We start from the raw sequence: 19,885 nt of genomic DNA on the forward strand, positions 1-19,885 counted from the left end.
GAGTTAATAAACTATTGTTTAAGGTGTAAAGAGATTTTCAAAAAATCTCAGTTCTTGAGCACAGTAGAAAAGTTTCTTAAACAATTTTAATCAGTTTTCATAACATCAGAGCTGTCATAAGCAAATGAAATCTCCAGCCCCCGTGGCTGGTGAGCTGCTGAACGCGATGCAGGAGTGGAACAGGACCCTTCTGTTGTCTGGGGATTCCAGACACATGCCACTGCTATCGGGAGCCCAAATCTTTTAGCAAGCTGAGTTCTTTCAGTGCTTAGGAAAACTGTGAACTACATCAAACTAAATAGGTAGTCAAGCAGTTCTGTGAGGGGAAAAAAGATTTCCAAAAAATGATTGAGGAAGGAATAAAGAAAATTTGAGGAACTACGGACTGAGATGCATTCTTTAAAAGCCAGCAGTGCTTTTGTTAAATCTTTTGTTGTACCGTTGTACAGAAAACGAAACTTGGTGCTGTCTAGCAAAGATGCTGGTAGCCTCGGGCTGGGGGGTGGCTTCTCCCCTCCCAGATCACTGCAGGTCTCTATGTGCAGTGTCCACATGCTGTGTGTTGATGCTTAAGCTCAGGTAGGCTTGGCTGTCGTCCCCTCCCTGATCCCTCTCCCAAGGCAGTAACCTGTGTGCCTTTCCTGAGGCAGGGATCTCCTCTTCTCCCGGCTGCGACTAACAGCTCAGTTAAATCTCTCTGCCTAGCCCTGGTTTTGTTCAGTTGCTGCATTCAGATTCTGCTCTTTTTGATGTTTTGCAGGCCTCTCTCAACTAATGTCTCAGTTTTACTGTCTTTTTGCTGTCTTTGCTGTATTTTCTTCCTTCTCCCAGGGAATAAGAAACCTGGCATTTGTTGCCTATAAATTGCCCTAAGTTTCTGGACTATAGGATTTTTCCTGTCCGTCTTGTACCAAAAGTGGCTGAAACCCATCCTCTCTTGTACGTGACTACCAGAATGCTTTCTGCATGAAATAAAACCCAGCAAACAGTATGTCTATCATTTTTCCATTTATTAAAGATGATGTGTTATTTTCCTAGATCCTTTCTGAATTGGCTGTTTTAAACTGAACTGAATTTTCTTCCTTATAAAGAATATAACTAAGTCGAGATTGCCCAGCAAATAAGATACAAATTTGCGTGTGCGTTTTGGGTTGGGGGGATGTCTCTCTCCTCCAACAGACGTTTCCTGTTAGGAAAATTTAGTTTTGCTGTATCCGTTTTTGTTTTAGTTTTGAGTATCAACATTTTGTACTTCTGAGAAACTTGAGATTCACTTGTATTGTCCCTTGCTAGGACACTGAGGTTTGAGGTTTAAAGTTCTTCTAGCCTCTTCCATTGCTCTTCAGGTTAAACACTTTTCTGGGTCTGGTTTCAACTTCAAGGTTATCTCTGTGCATGTGTGTGTGTCTTGTTGTGTCATAACTCATTATTCAATGAGTTTCCATTTTTCTTTCTATTTTAAAAATAATCTTAAATGGAACTACTGAAGAAAAATAGCTTTAAATATCATTATGTATTTCATGAATTTGTAGATTTTAATACAGCTTTCTTTTTAACCTCAGGACTTCTATTTCATGTTACTTATGTCTTTAACTTTACTTTTCAATATAGATTTGTCTTTACAAAATATTTTAGCAAAACTGGGAACATCTTTCATTTTTTATTTTATCTTTAGGATGTTTGGTCTTAACTGAATGGTTTTATTTTTAAAATGGCTCTCATCCAAAATAGTTTATATCTTTGTTAATACAGCTTGCATTTACATGTAGATTAGTAGAATTTTACAAACATGTAATACTGTAATTTTCTGAACATTTTAAAAATGGTCCTCTCATCGAAGAATCAGATGTCAAGGAGACAACTTGAGAAAACTTTTGAATATGAAGGTAACATTTGGGTTTATATAGCTGAATGATAACTGCAGTTTGCTGAAATGTGATACGGTGAACTCAAGGGCACTATAATATACCTGCTGATACCTGAGCTCATTATGAAGGACAACTAAAAGCACTTGCCCTGAAGAGCTACAGATTAATAGAGATAAAGTGCTGACTTTTTGATACTACTTAGTACACTAAGAGCTCTAGGTAAAGAATTCCTTTTCATTTTAAAGCTTTATATCTTTGCTTGGTAATATTTGAAAAGGTGTTTTGGGGTTTTTTGTTTTTTCTTCCCATGCTTTTTTTTTCTCCAAAAGCAGAAAGGGCTGGGGGTGAAGTCCTGTGTATTTTTAGATCAGGTGTGGTAGCTGCTCTGCTATCAGCACTGTGTGAGTATATTTGCAATCAAGGTTAAATAGCACGGTGAGCATCCAGATGGAATGTTTTTTCCTAAGCTTTAGATTATTTACTCTGTTGGGAGCTCCAGTAAACATTTATAGTATTCTTCAGGGCTAACTGTACCATTAAGCTTGAGATGCCTGGTATAGAAAATCACAGTATATAAAAAAACCACCAAGATCTTCTCTAAGGCATTTCAAACTGTGAATTTTTGCCTGTGATACTCCAAAAGTATTTTTTAAAAATGTCTGTGATGGATGATGCAATTCTAAAGAGAAAGTGATAGCAAATTAAAGTGTCGTGCTTCAGTAGACTCAATTGTAAGCATGTAATGTAACAATACACTCTCTGTAAATGACATAGGAAAGAGGGAATGGTAGGATTTTTTCCTTCTGTACACTTTTAAAATTAAATTTATTTATTAAACTTATCTATCAGATACTAAAGATTTGATCTCCAAGGTGCTTATTAATGGCTTTTTACTAGCTGCCAGGTTTTTGAGATACTTTGCTTGCAGTTTATTTCCCTGTGTTCAGATTCTTCTATGTTGTTTTATTTATTTTATTGAAAATTGCAACTACATGAACATTGGCTGCCATAGTAGGTAAAAACAATGTAAATTATATTTGAACTGCTTTGGATATGATAAAGCATTAATACACACTACATGACTGGTTTTGTCAGGAACTGGGTAAAATTGCAACAGGCAAGAGTTAGCATTATTGCTCATTTTACACTGCGTTTCATGATGATCTCTGCTTTTCCTTAGATTTCAGTTCTTGTAGTCAGGATTGCTCATTAAAGTTTTTGGCTACTAGATTTCCGCCCCCCCCCCCCCCCCCCGAACTTTTTAGCCTTTTTAATTGCAGAAATGTTTAGATTCTAGCTGCCTCCTCGTGACTTAGAAATGAAAAGGGAAATAAAAAGACACCTCCCTCCTCCTAAAAACCTCTTATTTTAGAAATTTAATTTTTAAGGGTAATTTAATGAAGGTGAAGGACCCAGCTCATGATTTTTGAATTTTAGGATTGGCAGTAATTAATGTGCTTAAAGGAGAGCCCTGGGCAGTATTCAACAAAGGTATGCAAATGACAGTATGCACTGATGCTGTAGAAAACACTTTTTTTTTCCCATTGGTGGTTTGCTATTGAAATGTAACTTTGTATGAAGCTAAGAAAAGCCTTCTAGAGCTGAAAAATGTTGATGGTAGTGACTAAGATTTAGCTTTGTGTTGTTAAAATAACATAGAGCTTTAATGTCTGAGCAGAGAGAATTCTACTAGTGAAAATAGGAATTAATCATGGGACATTTATATACAATTTTATTCCTAAAAAGACTTTTTAAAATTACATGAAGTTGTCCATCTTTAATTTTCTCTTAGTGCTATGTGCTTATTTTACCCCCCAAAATGTTTAAGATAACTGCAGTCCTGTGGAATGAACTTTGACTTTTGAAAGTTAGGTTGTCGGTCCTTCTCTCTCATAGATTGTCCAAAATAATGATAGTAAATGAGGTCCTTTTTATATTTGTGTAACTCCATGTTTTATGTTTTGCAACAAGGAGACTTGCTCTTCAGACATCGTGAAATAAATGCTCTCACTCCATCCTCCGTCCAAGTTTGTTTTCTTGTGACTGATTTGCCCACTGTAGTGACAGCAGGGGTGGGGATGGCAGCAAGTCAGAGCTCTGATGTGTGGCCAGTGGGTGTCCGAGACACTGCTTATATGAGGTCAGTATGATTTGCTGTATAAGCAAACATAGAGCAGCTCTCCCCCCGTTGCTGCACGGGAGCAGCTGAACAGACGACAGTAACCGTGGAGTATTTCCTTGCACACAAGCCTGAGACAACTACTACATAAGTGAGATTCACAGATTTTGGGTGTGAATTCGTAAATGAGAAAAATTGGTCAGAAAGGCCCACCTTGTACCTTTTGGATCCTGACTCAAGTCTAACTTGTTATATTAGTAAAAAAGAGTTTGAAGTCATCAGTGGAGCTCATTCCATCAGAGAAAAGAAAACTCTGCTCAGCAGAGGGAAGGGAACAGCTGGAGAGAAAAAGTTTCTCTTACCTGAGGCCACTAACAACACAAAACAATCCAAGGCATGCACTGGTTAAATCTTAGAAAGTGCTATAGGCAACCCACTTTTGCAATTGCCATAGAAAATTATTGTTGTTAGCCATTCTGTTGATAGTTCATATTGTAGGAATTACTAGCAGATGGGAAAGTAGATGACTCAGAATACAGTATTAACAATCCATATTTTTTTAATCAAAGGCCTCTAATAAGGCATGTTGCATCTGTAAGATTCATTTAAGCAGTTGCTAGGAAGAATTTGTTTTTTCAAGTAAACACAACAAACTTGATACAGATTATTTTTTGATTGAATATCTATTTTCTTAACAATTTAAACCCTGAAAATACATTTGCTTGTTTTTGTTGCACCAGCTTAATGGCAGTATTTCATAATTTAGTTTGATAGACTGGAGGTTTGCAATGGTAACTCATGCCTTATGGAATTACTAATGAAATCTAATTTTATCATATTGAAAACATCACAGGCCTAGAGCTTTTATTTACCTCTGTTAGCTGTCAAGGGTGGATTAAGATTATAGTGTGCTACATCCACCAAAACTTTGGCTTTCGCCCCCAGAAGAGTTTGGATGGCTACGGATATGTGCTGGCCAAGTGCGGCTAATGAGTTCCAGACTCTTTTCCAGACCCCTTCGCCTAAATCCATGGACCGCAAGCACCACCAAGTACCTCAGATGCATGTACTTCCTCCTGACTCCTGTGCTGGACACAGGTGGAAGCCAGTAGTCAGGATCTGCATTGCACCCTTTGACTTGATGACTTCTGAGAGTCCATTTTTGGTTGTACTTTATCTCCTTCCTTCTCAGCTTATTGCTACAGAACTCGGGTCTGTAGACAGGAACACATATGTATTTTCCAAGTGCCCATTTTGGTCTGAAGTTTCATCAGTGTGATTTGACTAGAGTTGTGAACAAAGTATGTAAGGTACAGTGTGGGTCCTCCTGCAGTCAGAAATAGTATTGACTGCAAGTAGTTATTCTTTGGTTTGCTGAAAATACTGACCTAAATGAAGCTGGTCCATCTGGGATGCAAGAAGTTAGACTGAAAGACCAAAAAAGTGAAAATTGTTGCACTTCCCTTGCTGAAGTTTGGTTCTGGGAGATGACTGCATCAGTACGTGAGGAAAGAATTCCTTGTGTGTCACTGTTCGAAGGCATGTGAAAAAAAAAAAAAGCAATCAACCTGAAACCAGTATTGAGCAGAGTAAGAATATTTTCTGCATAGGAAATACTCTTCCAATGAACGCTAAACTGCACTGTATTTGACCAACCTTGCACGATAACAGTGGATTATTTTTTCTTCAGCTACAAAACTTAATTACTGCTTCTTAAAACCCCAGATTGATTAGCAATGGTTCCTGCCATCTTCACACAAGGGGAATGCACCTATCTCTGGAGCGCTGGTAGCTCTGACCTGTGCTCTGATCACAACTGGATAACTTCATGTCTGGAGCTGCCCCAACTTTTGGATTTTCACTGTATCCCAGCTTAATGAAGATGAGCACATTAAGAAAAGCTTGCTAACGATTCTTAATCTGCTCTGCTGCTTTTTAACTTCTACATGTAGCCTTTCTTGGAAAAATCTCTAACCCTATTGTGAATAAGTTGAAAAATGAGCCAGGAGGAGGTAAATGATTGGTGTTCCATTTGCTAAAAGTTTGAGAGAAGGTACAGTAGGTTTCCAGACTTACCAGTCTCCTAAGTGTGTGGCTAGGTTGCCTTTTCCAAAGATTGTAACTGAAAATTATAGTTCAGTTGAAAGGTTAATTATGCTTTGGTTCTGTGCTGGTTGTCCCAGCTCAAGTTGGTGCTGCTGAAAGGATCTTCTGCCACTGGAAGTTTGGGTTGATGGAGCCCCTTTCTGCATGGGTGCCTTTCTTCCACCAGGATTCCGCCCTGCATCAGGGCAAGGAGAAGGCAGAGGCAAGAGCTCAGCTTGCAGCACTGGGAGCTCACCCCACAAGGATGACTGTTAGCTGGTCTCTTTGTAGGCAAAGTCAATTTTCTTTGCTCTAGCAAAGCAGAGTAGAGAATTTCAGTGGGGCTTCTTTGGGTGCGATTGCGTCTTGAGAATCCGTCAGCTTATAAATGAAATTATTCAATATTATCTGGCTCTGGAGATGGTTTTGGTTTTTTTCACTTGCTTCCCTTACACGTTGTAACTCTCTTTAGTTATTAGGTTAACAAATATACCTTTCAGGAGAAAAGTTTGGTTTTTTTTCTGTAAACACCTAATTTTTCTACTGGAAAACTGAGTATGCATACCCACTCTAAAAGACTATATGTGTGTATAAAACAGATGCACACACTTTCTGAATATTATATATTATTGTATGTAATTGATAGATTTGTGGCATTGTAAATTGGAATTCGGAGTGTTGCTTTCCCAAACCCACGTGATTACCCAGTGATATGAAGGGTTCCAGTGAAGGCAAATGCTTTTACCAGAAACTCCGTTCACTGAAGACGTCTGTCTTGGAGGTGGCCCATCTTCATACTAATTGCTGTCTGTTGTGTGATTGTGGGTGTTCGATCTCCGAAAGGACAAAATTGATTCTGTTGTTTGGAGTGGCAGAAACTGAATTATCTATCGTTGTCAGACAAATACTTTCCTGATTACTGAATTGCTATGGTTTACAGCTTTTAAAAAGCTATCAAAATATAATTTAAAGCCTTTTTGAATTCCTGTAGCTTGTACAGCTGAATGCTCTCCTCTCCGTTCCTATTAATGCCGATAGCCCTGGTAGTTACAACAACAAACTACATGGGAAATTATTTATGGCAGTTTAAATTGCAAACTGGTTGCAAGTGAAAGTAAATGAGTGCTGAGCTGTATCGCTTTAAGAATTTGAATCAAAATATTTATCATGCAGGGGAATAAATTACATAGGAATAATTAAATATCTTGTTTGAGTTATTTCTGCGCATCTCATTTGATATATTTGCTGTTGCACTCAGCGTTTAGGCTTTTGCAGGCTTCAGGCTTCACGAGGTAATATCTATAGCACAGACAGAAGTAAAGAAAAAATATTTTGAAATTTACCAAGGAAACATACATGTCATGGACATGCACGCACACACGCATCCTCGAGTCAGCTGCGGCTTTTAGATGTGCTTAAGTGGTTTTCTATAGTACATAGAGCTCTCTGGCTGTTCCTGCCTAATCCAGCATCTGATGTCAGATAGATGAGACCTTCATAACTCTGTTTTCAGTTTCTTAATGTCCCTGTTTTCTGTCATTTCCTTCCTTTGAATGTCCTGAGCATCAGCCGTTCATACAGATGAGTACTGCGGCTCCCTGGGTCCCCTGGGTGACGTGGCTGAGATCATTCCGAATGATTCTTATTCTCTGGATTTAAAAATTCATTCTCTTTATATTTTAATTTCCACCCAGCTGTCTGTGATCTTTCAAGAATATTTAATTCTGTTTGCTGGCTCTGTTTCTTGATTGAAATTTAAATAAAAACTCACCCATCACATTCTTCTCTGACAATTTATAAAAAAAATGTTTTTCAGTGCAGAATAATTATGTGATTGCATCAGTTGGAGTCTATTCTGTGCAGTTTAAGCCTGATGTCTACAGTGGTGACTGAGGGGGAATAAATGGCTGCCCAGGCTGGCCCAGAGCGGGTAGGAGACTTCGTCAGTGGCAGTTCTCACAAAACACTCACACACGAGATTATTCACGGTGCCTTCCTTAGTCTGTTTGCTGACCCATGGAGCCCTAAATATGTTTCGTCTCTCACACGTGATAAGAAACATGGTTTTATTGCTCTTCTCATCTGTGCTGCATTGGAATCAGTTAAACAGGGGAATCAGCACTGTCATCTCTTCTCATTATACTGCAAATCTCTCTGACACTTCACTCCTGTAAAGAATATCTTCACTGAAAAGTGTCTGTAATGTGCCAGTTACATTTACTAATGGGCTAAAAATGAAAGAGAATGGATTTTTTTAACCTTTTCTTTCTCTGAAAACGGAAAGGTGTTTTTCTGTAAGAGCCTTGATGACTGACGAATTATGATTCCTTTCCCCCATCCTTTCTTGCATTTATCAAATTGGAGAAATGTAGTAAACTAGATGATATTTAATTATTTGGGAGGTAAGTCTGTCTTTCCCTCCTAAGAAATGAAAGGTGTCATTTGCCTTGGGAGAGACAGATATTACTGATGAGCTACTGAGCACATCTGAGGTCTCTGAAGCTCATACAGGTCTAAGGATCTTTGGTCCTGGAAGGTATTTTGACATCTGGGCTTTAATTCTCATCTTCATTAGGAATCTTATGGTTAAAATGATGTTGCATGAAAATGTGCATTTTTTTCCATATGCTTTTCTATGAATTTCTGATCTGACTCCCTATTTATTATGACTTTATTTGTTTACTATGTACAATGTAGTCAATTAGTAGAAGTCATAACGCTGGGGTTTGGACTGTATGTAGCAATATGTGTTGCTAATTTATATGCCTCAGATGCTGATAAAAATAAAGATCAAAAGTAGTATTTCATTCCTCAGGGAAAACAGATCAGACTGTGTTGATGGAAGACTGCCCTAGATTCATGAACGAAGTATTGACTCATTAGTAGGTTGATTCAGAAAATGTTTCCCCCTTTTTTTTTTTCCCCTGAGTTAGGTTGTGTGCTTGTTTGCAATGTCAGAATATTTGCAAACAAAATATAGATTGTCCCTTTCCTAGGATGAAATTATTTGTGCTATTTGAAATTTGTTGATATTTTTCACACTCGGTGAAGAGTAATTGGCACATAGGCAATTCTGACGAGAGAAATGCAGAGAAGCACTAGACTTCATCAGGAAGAAAATGCGTAGGCCAACCAAAGGAACGTATTTCAAATGTAGATCCCTCCCTGCAAGAGCAGGTGGGGCAGTAGTGCCCAACGTGCCCCCATACCTGACAAGACTCGAACCTTTATTTGCAGCAGCCAACAAGCCAGCAAAGCGATTTACTTGTTATATGACCCATCGCTTTTAATGAATGAAATGTAATGAACTGTTTAACATTGTGAGAAAATATTTTTAGAAAGAAAAGAGCTTGGTCAAAGGTAACTCCCTCCCATGAATTCAGGAAATTATTTCATGTGTTATTTAAACACTCTGTTAGCAATTTGCTTTGACTAGTTCTGGCAGCAATCTGTTGAGGAAGACAGGTGCCTTGTCATTCTTATCAGAAAGTACCTCTAAATATCTGTCAGACTATTACTTACAGCAGCTGTCTATTTTTCAGGCTTCTATAAGAGACTGAAGTTCAGTTAAGAAGTATTTGATTAAGCAATATGATTTGTATACATTAATATAATTGTGTATACTGTAGCATGCTTTTTTTCAGCCTAATGAGTTAAACTCCAGCCCTGTATTTATTTGCAATCTATTTGCAAGGTTTGCAAAGTGATTTTTTTTTTTTTTTTTTAATTAAATGTACTGTGTGCATTTGTGTTTTCATATGCTGTTAAATTATTTACTGTGGAGCATACTAAGGCTTTTGGTTATATAAACAGTTATATATGTGTATACATACACTCAAAGTGTGTGAAAACACTGCAACTGTAAATTAAAGGATTATGAAAGATGGTGGTTTTCATTTTTGTTGTAAACAGTTTTTAATCTTTTTTGTGTTTTTTTTTTTTGTTTGTTTTGTTTTGTGTTGATTGGCTGGTTGTTCTACAGTTAAAGAATCTGAGTTTAGAAGAATTACAGATGCGATTAAAGGCTTTGGACCCTATGATGGAACGAGAAATTGAGGAGCTTCGTCAGAGGTACACTGCAAAGAGGCAACCTATCCTAGATGCGATGGATGCGAAGAAACGGAGGCAACAAAATTTCTGAGCTTGTTTTACTTTCAGAGATAATACTATGAGTCAGTGTGGACACTGGTAACTTTGTAAGTCTGAAGGAATTCGATTATGAGAGTTTTCAAAAACCCAATCTTTTGAGTTTTCCTTCACAAGCAATGACAATTGGAGCAGTGAGAGAACATACATATGGTGTTCTGCAAAGGCAGCAAAACACATTACCACTTGTTTATATTTTCAAATGTTTAATGTAATAGAAGTTTAATCTGTTACTTCCCAATCTTTTTCAGGTATATAGTGGTAACTTGGTGTTGTACAGTAGGAGTTGTGTTTTGGAGCACCTGGAACGATTTCTTGATTGTGCAACACTACAGAGCCTTATGTTGCAATATATTTTCCTCCCACTTAGTAGCGTATTTATTATGTAATCTTTGGTTATCCTATTTATTTTATGCCTGTTTTCTTTTTTATTAGGAAGTATTAGGATAATATTGTGGAGAGCAGAGCCAGATTAGATAAAATTGGTATTGTAGTATAATGAAAAGAAGCTCACCACTGTATTATCTTTTAAAACTGCAATTTCAGCAAGCATCCCAATTCAGGACAGCACCTGAACATGTATCCAGCCCATTCATATCAGTAGAATTTAAGCATAAAATAAGTAATAGGCACATGTTTTTCTGCTCTCCTGAATCAGGGACTGTGGCTGTAGTTGAGCAATACAGTTGTTATGCTACAGAGCATTCTTTTAGAGAGTATTTCTATCAGTTTTACGCACACTGAACTCATTAAACAAGAAAACAAGTGCCTAATCAGTTTTGATTTTTCTGTTATTCAGGAGAAGCAATACTTGCAGTCACTCCTTCAGTGTAAATTTCCAATTGCTATTGCAATTCTGACCAGTATGAACCTCTGTTTTGCACCGTAGTTTTATAATGAAGTAACAGCTACACTTTCTGGATATGTTTTTTGGTTCATTTAATTTTTTATCGCTGTTTTGAGGGGAGAGGGAGTTATTAGTGGTTTGGGTTTGATTTGGTTTCACATTATAGATACAAAGGGATAGTAATTTAAAAGCCAAAGAAAATAAATTGAATACTTATATATAATAAGTACTGAAAAGAAGCAATGTTTTGCAGTCCTCTGAGGGTTTTGTCCTGCAATCGCTAAACATTCAAAATTCCTGTAGTCTTCTGTGGTAGATTTTGGGGAATCAGAAATGCAGGACCAAGCTCTTAATATCTTTTTACAAGTTATTCTGTCTGGTTTATGTTGTTGTAAATTCTGCCTACTAGATATCCCACATTGCAAGAAATATTTCAGACTTGGCAGAAAATGTGATCCACTTTCTGAACAATCTACTGTGTTCTCTACTGATATCTTTACTATTGTTGCCTTTTGTGTAAATAACTTTACTGTGATAGTCATACTTCTTTAAACAATACACCTGAAAAGATCTTTACATTCAGCCTTCAGCTGTTAAACTTTTAATGGTGACTACTGTATGGGCATCTTCTGTTAAATGTTTTCTGGAAGTTAGTAATCATCTCATACCTCTTTAACATTTACCGTCATCATACGTGGACCATTTAGATGGACCAGTGCAGATTTTGGAAACAGTGCATTATATCATAAGCTTATGCAAAAGGAAAACAAAAGTTTTTACAAGATCAGCATACTACAGCCATGCTGGGACCAGTACTTGGGTTTGAGCTGTGTACAGCCATTGTTGTCATTGTCATTCTGTGTGTGTGTTTGCGTGCACGCCACGCTCTAACATGTAAACCCTAGGGTCAAATAAATTTTAATTGTGATTGTTAGAACATCCTTACCCTCAACTCTCTTCATATTTCTTAAAGTAATGACCGTCCCTTATGAAAAAGCAAGAACACAGAAGATCCATAAAAATTACTTTAGGCAAAATAAAATGCACCTGGTAGTCTTATGCCTCACATTTATACAATGAAATGATGTAAAGTAAAAAATGGTATAATCATATCACCGTGTCATTAGATTATAATCGTAATGCAGCAAAAAATAACAGTACCAACCTTCCCCTATTAGTATGATTGTTATTTATTTAAAATGAATTTCTAATTCTTGAACTTTCTGTTCTCAAAAACTCAAAAGGTGTGTGTGCGTACATATATTTGTGTAGGTATACACACATATATATGCATATCTATATATATATAAGAAAAAATATAAAACAGATTTAAACCATCAGGAGAGGAACCTAGCTTGCCTTTTCTTGGTGTGCCTTTTAAGCAGAGTGTCATTATCCAGACACTCTTGCTTGCATCATTAGCAGCTTTCTTTTCCCTTACGCTCGTAAACTTTCCCACCAAAAATAAGACTTTGATTTTGAATAATGTGGCTTTACAGTATAATAGACAATGTAATAAAATGATCACAGTTTTCATATTTTGTGTATTCTGAAAACTTTAGTAATGCAGTGCACTAAATGAATCGCCTATCCAGAGGGACTCCAGTAAAAGGCCGTTTTAGACTAGAGCTGTTGCAGTCTGACGTCTGAAAGGTACCAGAAGATAAAGGACATCCTTTCCTCACTGCTGATCTCTCTGCATAGAAACAATTCGAATAAATTTTGTGCACATGCATGCACACAGGTATGGATTACACATGCAGGAGAAAAATCTGAAAGCCATGGAATAAAATAAAAATGTAAACAAGCTACTTAAAATGGGTGAAAAATAGCTTCTGATATACTGTAAACTGGGTAGATATAGGATGTTTGTGACCAAAGAATACTTTCACCAATTAATATGACATTAGTAATGTTGCCCTTCTAATATGGTGCACACTGCAGTCTGTGTAAGAGCTGTCCTTGGCTTCAGAAGCCAGTGTATTGGGCTCTAAATTATGTGCAAGTGTAACATATAGAAATAGGTTTGATATTGAGAGATGGGTACAACTCATTTTTTCTTTCTTCTGTTTATATAAATGAATCAAATCATCCATGTTGATGACTACACATCTCTACTGGAGGATAAGCATCTCTGTAAAGGAAAGCTGATAGTACAGTAAGACAGACATTTTAAAAGCAAGCCTTGCAGGAAATATGATAGAACTACTGACAAGTTAACCTTCAGTAAGATTTTAACCAAGCAATTTCTTGTTTCCTTCTGACTTTGTATGTTTAGGTTTAGTAAGCAAAAAAAATTTTGAAAAATCATTACTTATTACTAAACATTTGTAATAAAAGCTAATTTTTCATGTACAATTGTCGTCTTGTTGTTCATTCTAACTGAAGCTTAATTATGTTAATAGTAACCATTAATGTTCATTTCCATAGTCATCTCTCATGCTTTTATTTCCTTTCTATAATACTGTGAGCCCAGCTGTGAGTGCAGAAAACCACATCTCTCAAAGTCAGCTCTGGAAAGGATTTTTCCAGCTCAAGACATTGCTACAAGCTCTAGAAGTCTGAGGATCTCAATGGAAGAGCATCAGGCCAGTCTAAGGACAGAAATCCTCAATACTTTGTGGAAGTCCCTCTCTCTGCAATCTAAGGTTGCTAAAGGCCTAATCCTGAGAGAGCTGAGCACCACCCTAATACACTGGAAATCTTCATAGACATCCTGTACTTGGAGGTCCTAGCGGACATTAGCAGCCTTAGGTGCTCCTTTGATTTTCTAGTGTAATGAGAACAACAATAGGTGATGGATAGGCTTAACTAGGAAAAGTGAATACATTTAATGTCTCAGATTTGATTCCATAGCCCATTTCTTTTCTGATTTTTTTAGAATTATTCTCTAAGAATTTGCCCACAAAGACACTTTAGTAAAGGGACTCATGAACAAAACTCCTTAGTGAACCATGGTATGTTTGAAGTGACAAAATTCTACTGCTAATCTGAATTAATCTGACAATTATTGAATATTGTAATTATTTACTGTTTATTCACAGTAAATAATAGCTTGCCTGTATGTGCCCAGGTATATTCAAGTGAGAGTGCACAGTGGCTCAGGCTGCTTCTCTGTCCAGTGTGTTGAACTTCCTAATATAAATGTGGCTCATGATGCGTGAATCTGTGCACAAGTACATGAGAGAGCCTTGGTCACCATTAATAGCCACTGGTGCTTCCAAGCAGAATGTATGCTGTACAACTTCTGTAAAGCACTTTGCGTGCACCCTGTTTTATCAATGTGGTATGATGAGGGTTACATTTTCTTTTTAAGTGTATACGTGGTTATAAAACTAATTAAAAAGACCTTATGACGTGAGGAAGTCTTTATTTCTTTGCATTCATAAATATTAAGGGCTCCAGCTTACTGTGGCATTTCTTTCTGTAATTCCAAAGGCGATGATGGATGTTCTATAATGTCATACGGCTGGCTGGGAAGTTGGCTTTGGGATATTTCTGTACCAGGCTGTGGTGCAGCAGTGTTATGCCCATTATTGCCAATGAAAGCCTTGGAGAAGACAAGTCCTGGGTGGCGCATGGTGTTTCTCACCATTGTGTTGTGCCAGGTGAAGTAATGGCTTGATCTTTTGGGGGAAAGGCAAAATTACATTGATGGTTCAGTGGGAAGTCATTAAGTTGCACTTGGGGACTTGCCCTGTTAAGTTTGTTTTAAAATACCTGTTCACAAAATGTGTTTCTCCTCTCTGTTTAGTGTATTCATTATGGAAAGGGACTACCATTTACATGGTGTGCTCTCATCCTGTTTTTTTGTTTTGTTTGAATTTGTTAGGGTTTTAAAGAACACTTGAAAATTCCCCATATTTTCCTGCTTCTCTTCCCCCCACTCAGGAAGATGAATGTGGGCATTACTTTTAGGAGCATCCCCTGAGCCAAGTGTTCTTGAGCCATTGTGCACAAATGCAAATGTCAGCAACAGCTTTTATTCTCTTCTTCTGTTCAGACGTCACTGAAGTAGAGTCTCGGCTGTCCTGCTTTGCCTTCATTTGAAAACATGGGATGTTCAGATTCTAACCAAATCTTTTCTCCTTCAGAATATTTGTTAGTCCCAGACAGACTAGGTACTTTTTTTCCATTGTTTGCTTCACAAATTCCTCAAGATAGATTCATGCTTAGTTTCACTGGGCCTTAGAGAGTCTTCTAGGTTAGAGAAGAGTTATGTTTGTCACAGAAACAGGAAGAAAGAAATAATTTAAAAAAAATTTCTTTGGGGAGAAAGGAAAAAGCATATGGCGCTTGCACCTGGCCAGGTCGCTTATGAGGCTAACTATGGATGTTAGGGAAAAAAGTGTTGGCTGACAAAAGCGAATCAGGTAGTCATCTATGTAACTTACTGTTCTACATTGCTGTTTGACATCTGATTTTCTTCCATTCATCTTTATTGTCTTTTATGTTTGTGCTTTATTTATTCAGTTGCCACTTTTAAAGATAGAAGTTTTGATTTTTTAAAATTTTGTAAATGGAAACATACCATGACAGTGCCAAGTAAATAAACATGAAAAAAAACCCAATCAAAGTCACTGAAAGGGTGGTGTTTTCTCCTCCTTTCCTCCTCCACTCCTTTCTGGGGTTGTGGAGGGTTTTGACTGCAGATGATGTTTGTCTGTGCATGGAGAGACTTTCCATGCTCTAACCCCTGGCAGACATGGATGGAGGTGGTTTTATCAAGAGGGCTGAATGAGCTGTGCACCTACTCAGGATGTCGTATAAGTGTTGTGCCCTGCTGGGAACCACTGTCACCCTCCTACCCTCCTCCTCCTCTCCCTTCCCTGCTGTAGTGGAGGCACTGAGGCTCCTGCAAAGCGTGAGGATGCAACACGAAGCAGCGAGTACTGCTTTGCCACCGAGAGACTTGGCGTGAATCTGGAAGCTGTTGACCAGCATCAGGGTAGCACTATGCTCAAACCAATGCCTGTGGTCTAGGAAGCCTTGCAGGAGCCAGCTCCTTATCTCGGGGACAAGGCCATGCCGCAGTGGCAAGTGGCTTTTGATGCATCTTTACTTTGTTGGCAGGACTGCAGCATGGCCGTAGCCCCTGATGCAGATGCAGGCATGCCCCCAGCAAGGTATCTGAAAATCACGTTTAACCCTTGGAAAGGAAAAAGCTCCTTGTGCCCATTTTTATATTTATGTACAAAAAACGTTTAGTGGCCCTTAGGAAATTATCTCAGTGCAGTGGAAGAGTCTGTGTAATGGCATCAGCTAACGATCGCTCCGTGCCCTACGCCAGGACATTTCTTAGTCCAGTAGCACTATCCCTCGGCCTCCCAAGTTCTTACTGTAGGCACTGGGTATAGCTTTGCATACAGTGATGGTGGGAGCAGGAAGTTTTCATGTGCAGTAGGCAAACAGCCAGAGTTCTTGCCTGGTGCTGGTACTTGTTCAGTGCAAACAGGCCTTTCTAAAGGCCACAGAAAATTCAGAGGGGATAAACTGAGCAGTAAGCAGGGAGCTGCCTGGAGCCAGCCAGCAGGAAAGCATTGGAAGGAATTAAACTAATCTGATTCTGGGTTCAAATGCTGGTTTTCTGTCTGTCACAATGGGGGAAAATGTTAATGGTATTTACTTGTGCACTGTAAACCCCAGCAACCTTCAAAATTTTTTTCTTTAGGTGTCACAACTTGTCAGAAATCAAATTTGTAAATATACACGGCCACATGCTAAGGTATCTGGATATATTTTTCTCTGTCAAATTAATTAAACTGTATGTTCTTTACTAAAGACCTAGACTCTTCTCCCTGCGGATATTTCTTCTGGGAACAGCTATTTTATATTAGAGTATCTCTCCCTAGCCAACTCCCAGAGAGAAACATAGCCCTCCTAGTCCTGTTTCTCCGCTCAGGGACAGTATTTGGAGCTGACCAGTATCATCGTTCTTTCTCTGTACACAGGCGTGTGCAGACACACACACAAACACACCCCCTCTACCTCCTATTCATCCTGTCATTCCCTTGGTGTCACTGAAAGGACCGATGCATGAGAAGATGGCCGTGGCCCTCGGATGTTTATAACACTGCTTTTTCCCTTCTTCAGATCTTTCTGCTGCTTTGCACTCCTCCTGGGCTTCCAAAGCCTGCGTGGTTACTGTTAAGGAAAAACTCACAGCCAGTACATCAAAGAGGGAGACCAAAAGCTTTTGATTTGATTTATCTGCCACTAAGCCTTTAGTGTGATGCATCAATTGATATTTTATTTTTATTACAGTACAATGGAGTTATACAGGCTTAACAGCAAGAGGTGTCCTTTTGATCTCTCATCGCACATGAAAACAGGTGTCATAGTCCAGAGATTATGGAGGTCAGAGATTATTTGAAGAAGGATTAAGTAGAGTTACCATTTTTCTTAGCAACCATATCCAAAAGCACGAGATTCTTTTTAAAATGCACACCTTATTTCAGTCTGTAGATAAGTCGTATTTATTTGTCATATACCAATTTTCCCTGCTGAAACTATGGAAGAAGACTACGATTTTTCAAAGTGTTTTGTATTAAAAAATGCAGAAACGAATCAAACTCTGTACTTATAAATACAATTAATAAAATAACTTTTGTGGAGTCTCTTAAAATCCAGGAAAAGTTTTGGTTTGGTTTTCCTGTTAGTTGATCTTTACAGAATAAAGTTCTTGAGACCATCCAGAAAATACTGGGGTGACTGTATTAATGTTCAACACTGCACTGTTTATATACACATGTAATTGCTTAATCCAAATCCGATTTACCTCTGAAAGTGAACGGAAGTCTCTAATGCAGTAAGTACTGGTTCAGTATTTCCATAAATACAGCTGAAATACTGCTCTGACTCATTCCAAGAGTCTCTCTCATCTGGTTAGAAACTCTAGAACAACCAAAAGTAATTTGGTAACCCACTATGGGTATGTGCTAGAAAATGTTGATGGACTATATACCTGTTGTATTTTTTCAGCAACTATCCTGCTAAGGAAGCACATCCACCACTGACTGCTCGGCTTTTACAGAAATACATTAGCTTTCTGGGCTGTTTATATTCCACAATGCAATGTGGCTGAAATCAATGGCAATAGTGTTGTATTAGATTTGATAAACCTATTTCTCCTAGGTAGTGTAATTGTTACTCTTTTGTTGACACCCAGATGTTTAAATAGCCCCCAAATATGTAATTATTGGGATAAATAAGGAATTGAGCATTTCCAGGATCATAGGACCAGCAAGACAGTAGCCCCGCATCCCAACAATTAATGCAAATTTATTCCAAGTGTGGGTATAAGTTTGAAGCCTTTTAAATGTAGTTAACATTGATTTGTTCAGCCCATCAACTGACACAATTTTTATGCATCTCATAGCGCTTATCTTCAGTTACTGCCTCCACAAAAAGCACGACAGCAGGTCCTATCTTGCAGCTAAAGTAGGAGGAAGTCTTATTCGCAAAGTGTTTGACTAATATTTTATTTTGTAGACAGATGCTGAACTGAAGTGTTTAGTTCAGCTCTTCGCTTTAGAATGAGGAACGATGATTCAGTCATGTTTAAGAAGAGATTACTGCTGCCTTTCTGAGCCGTCTTCCAGCTTCTGCCCTGATCAATGGAAATGTGGCTGCTCAGGGCTGAATGGGCACCATGCTGCAGGCCCAGACAGCTGCTGGGTCCCCTCGTCACAGCAAGCAACAGAAGCTGCATGGCCTTACTTTCCCAAAATACCATGAGGCTGCCAACCTCATGTTTAGAGCTCCCTGTTGCTGACCGGAGTGAGGGGAGGGTATGCCTAACACCCTTGGCTGTGCTTAAAAATTTGGGAATCTAAACTTTGGGAAGCTGGTCTCTGATGTTTGGTCCAGATCTCTAAATGAGACCGTGCAAGACATGGCTGTCCTGTGCACTTTGCAAAGGAGAGAATCTGAACACTCTTCCAGCTGCAGCTTTGCTTTCCATTCAGGTTTCTTCTTATTTTCTGGACTGTATAGGATTAATGTTTTATTTTAAAAGCCAAGAACCCAAGTAGACTATTCTTTCATTCACCATGGCTTTTTTCTCACCTTCTCTAGCAGGATGGAGAGATGCATTTCACTTTTTTAATTGTGCTTTCTCAGGATGGAAAACTGTCAGATATCTTGTTTCAGGAAACATTAACTGTCTGTCAAAGCCTTTTTCTTCCATATTCTTGGTATGTCTAGACTGACCTCTCTCTGAATCGAAAGGGATTCTTAAGAAAATCAAATGCACCTAGAAACACCTGCCACCTCCTGTTCCCAGCATGACTCCCATCTCCTGGCACGTTAAATGGTTTCAGTGCTTTGAGGCTCCTGCCAAGTGTGAGGAAGCACATTTGTATTTCTGTGTGCTGGTGGGTGGGCCAGTGTTGTGTAACAGCTCCCATGAAGAGGTGTCCTTTGTGCTCTCCAGCACTGCCCTGGTAGCACTGGTGAGAGCTCCAGTACGGTTCCACTTTATTGTGCTTGGGGAACACGACAGCCAGGAGTGGGGCTGCCCTCGCTGACAGAAGTATAAGGAAGGCTCAGTGCATTTTTGCCACCAAAAGCGTAAGCAAAATTGCCCTGTATTTATAAAGCATTTCCAGTACCGTAGCTGAGAAGTCCCATGCAAAAACCAACTGTCAAACCTGACTGCTCACCTGCCAGGCTGAATATGAAAGGATCCGAGAAGGAGCTGCATCCTGACTTTGGCCGGTTGAGGTGTTCCTGTTGTGGGGGCCTGCCTTGCCTCTCTGCTGACTGTGCAAGAGAGGGGGAGACGCATAAGGGGGACTTGGATGGGGATGGCCTCCTCTT

The 19,885-nt window shown here is 38.7% G+C and overlaps 1 protein-coding gene across 2 annotated transcripts in view; it reads left to right on the forward strand.

The window, feature by feature from the left end:
• The window catches only part of STK3 (serine/threonine kinase 3), a 143,304-nt gene extending 129,897 nt beyond the window's left edge, over positions 1-13,407 (forward strand). For both annotated transcript variants that reach the window (XM_050890853.1, XM_050890854.1), the window contains one exon: positions 10,055-13,407. In XM_050890853.1, the coding sequence (XP_050746810.1) occupies positions 10,055-10,213 (159 nt within the window). In that variant the 3' untranslated portion in view covers positions 10,214-13,407. The remainder of the gene's footprint in view (positions 1-10,054) is intronic.
• The last annotated feature ends 6,478 nt before the right edge of the window (positions 13,408-19,885 follow it).

This window comes from Gymnogyps californianus, chromosome 2 (genome assembly GCF_018139145.2).
Source record: "Gymnogyps californianus isolate 813 chromosome 2, ASM1813914v2, whole genome shotgun sequence".
NCBI lineage: Eukaryota > Metazoa > Chordata > Aves > Accipitriformes > Cathartidae > Gymnogyps > Gymnogyps californianus.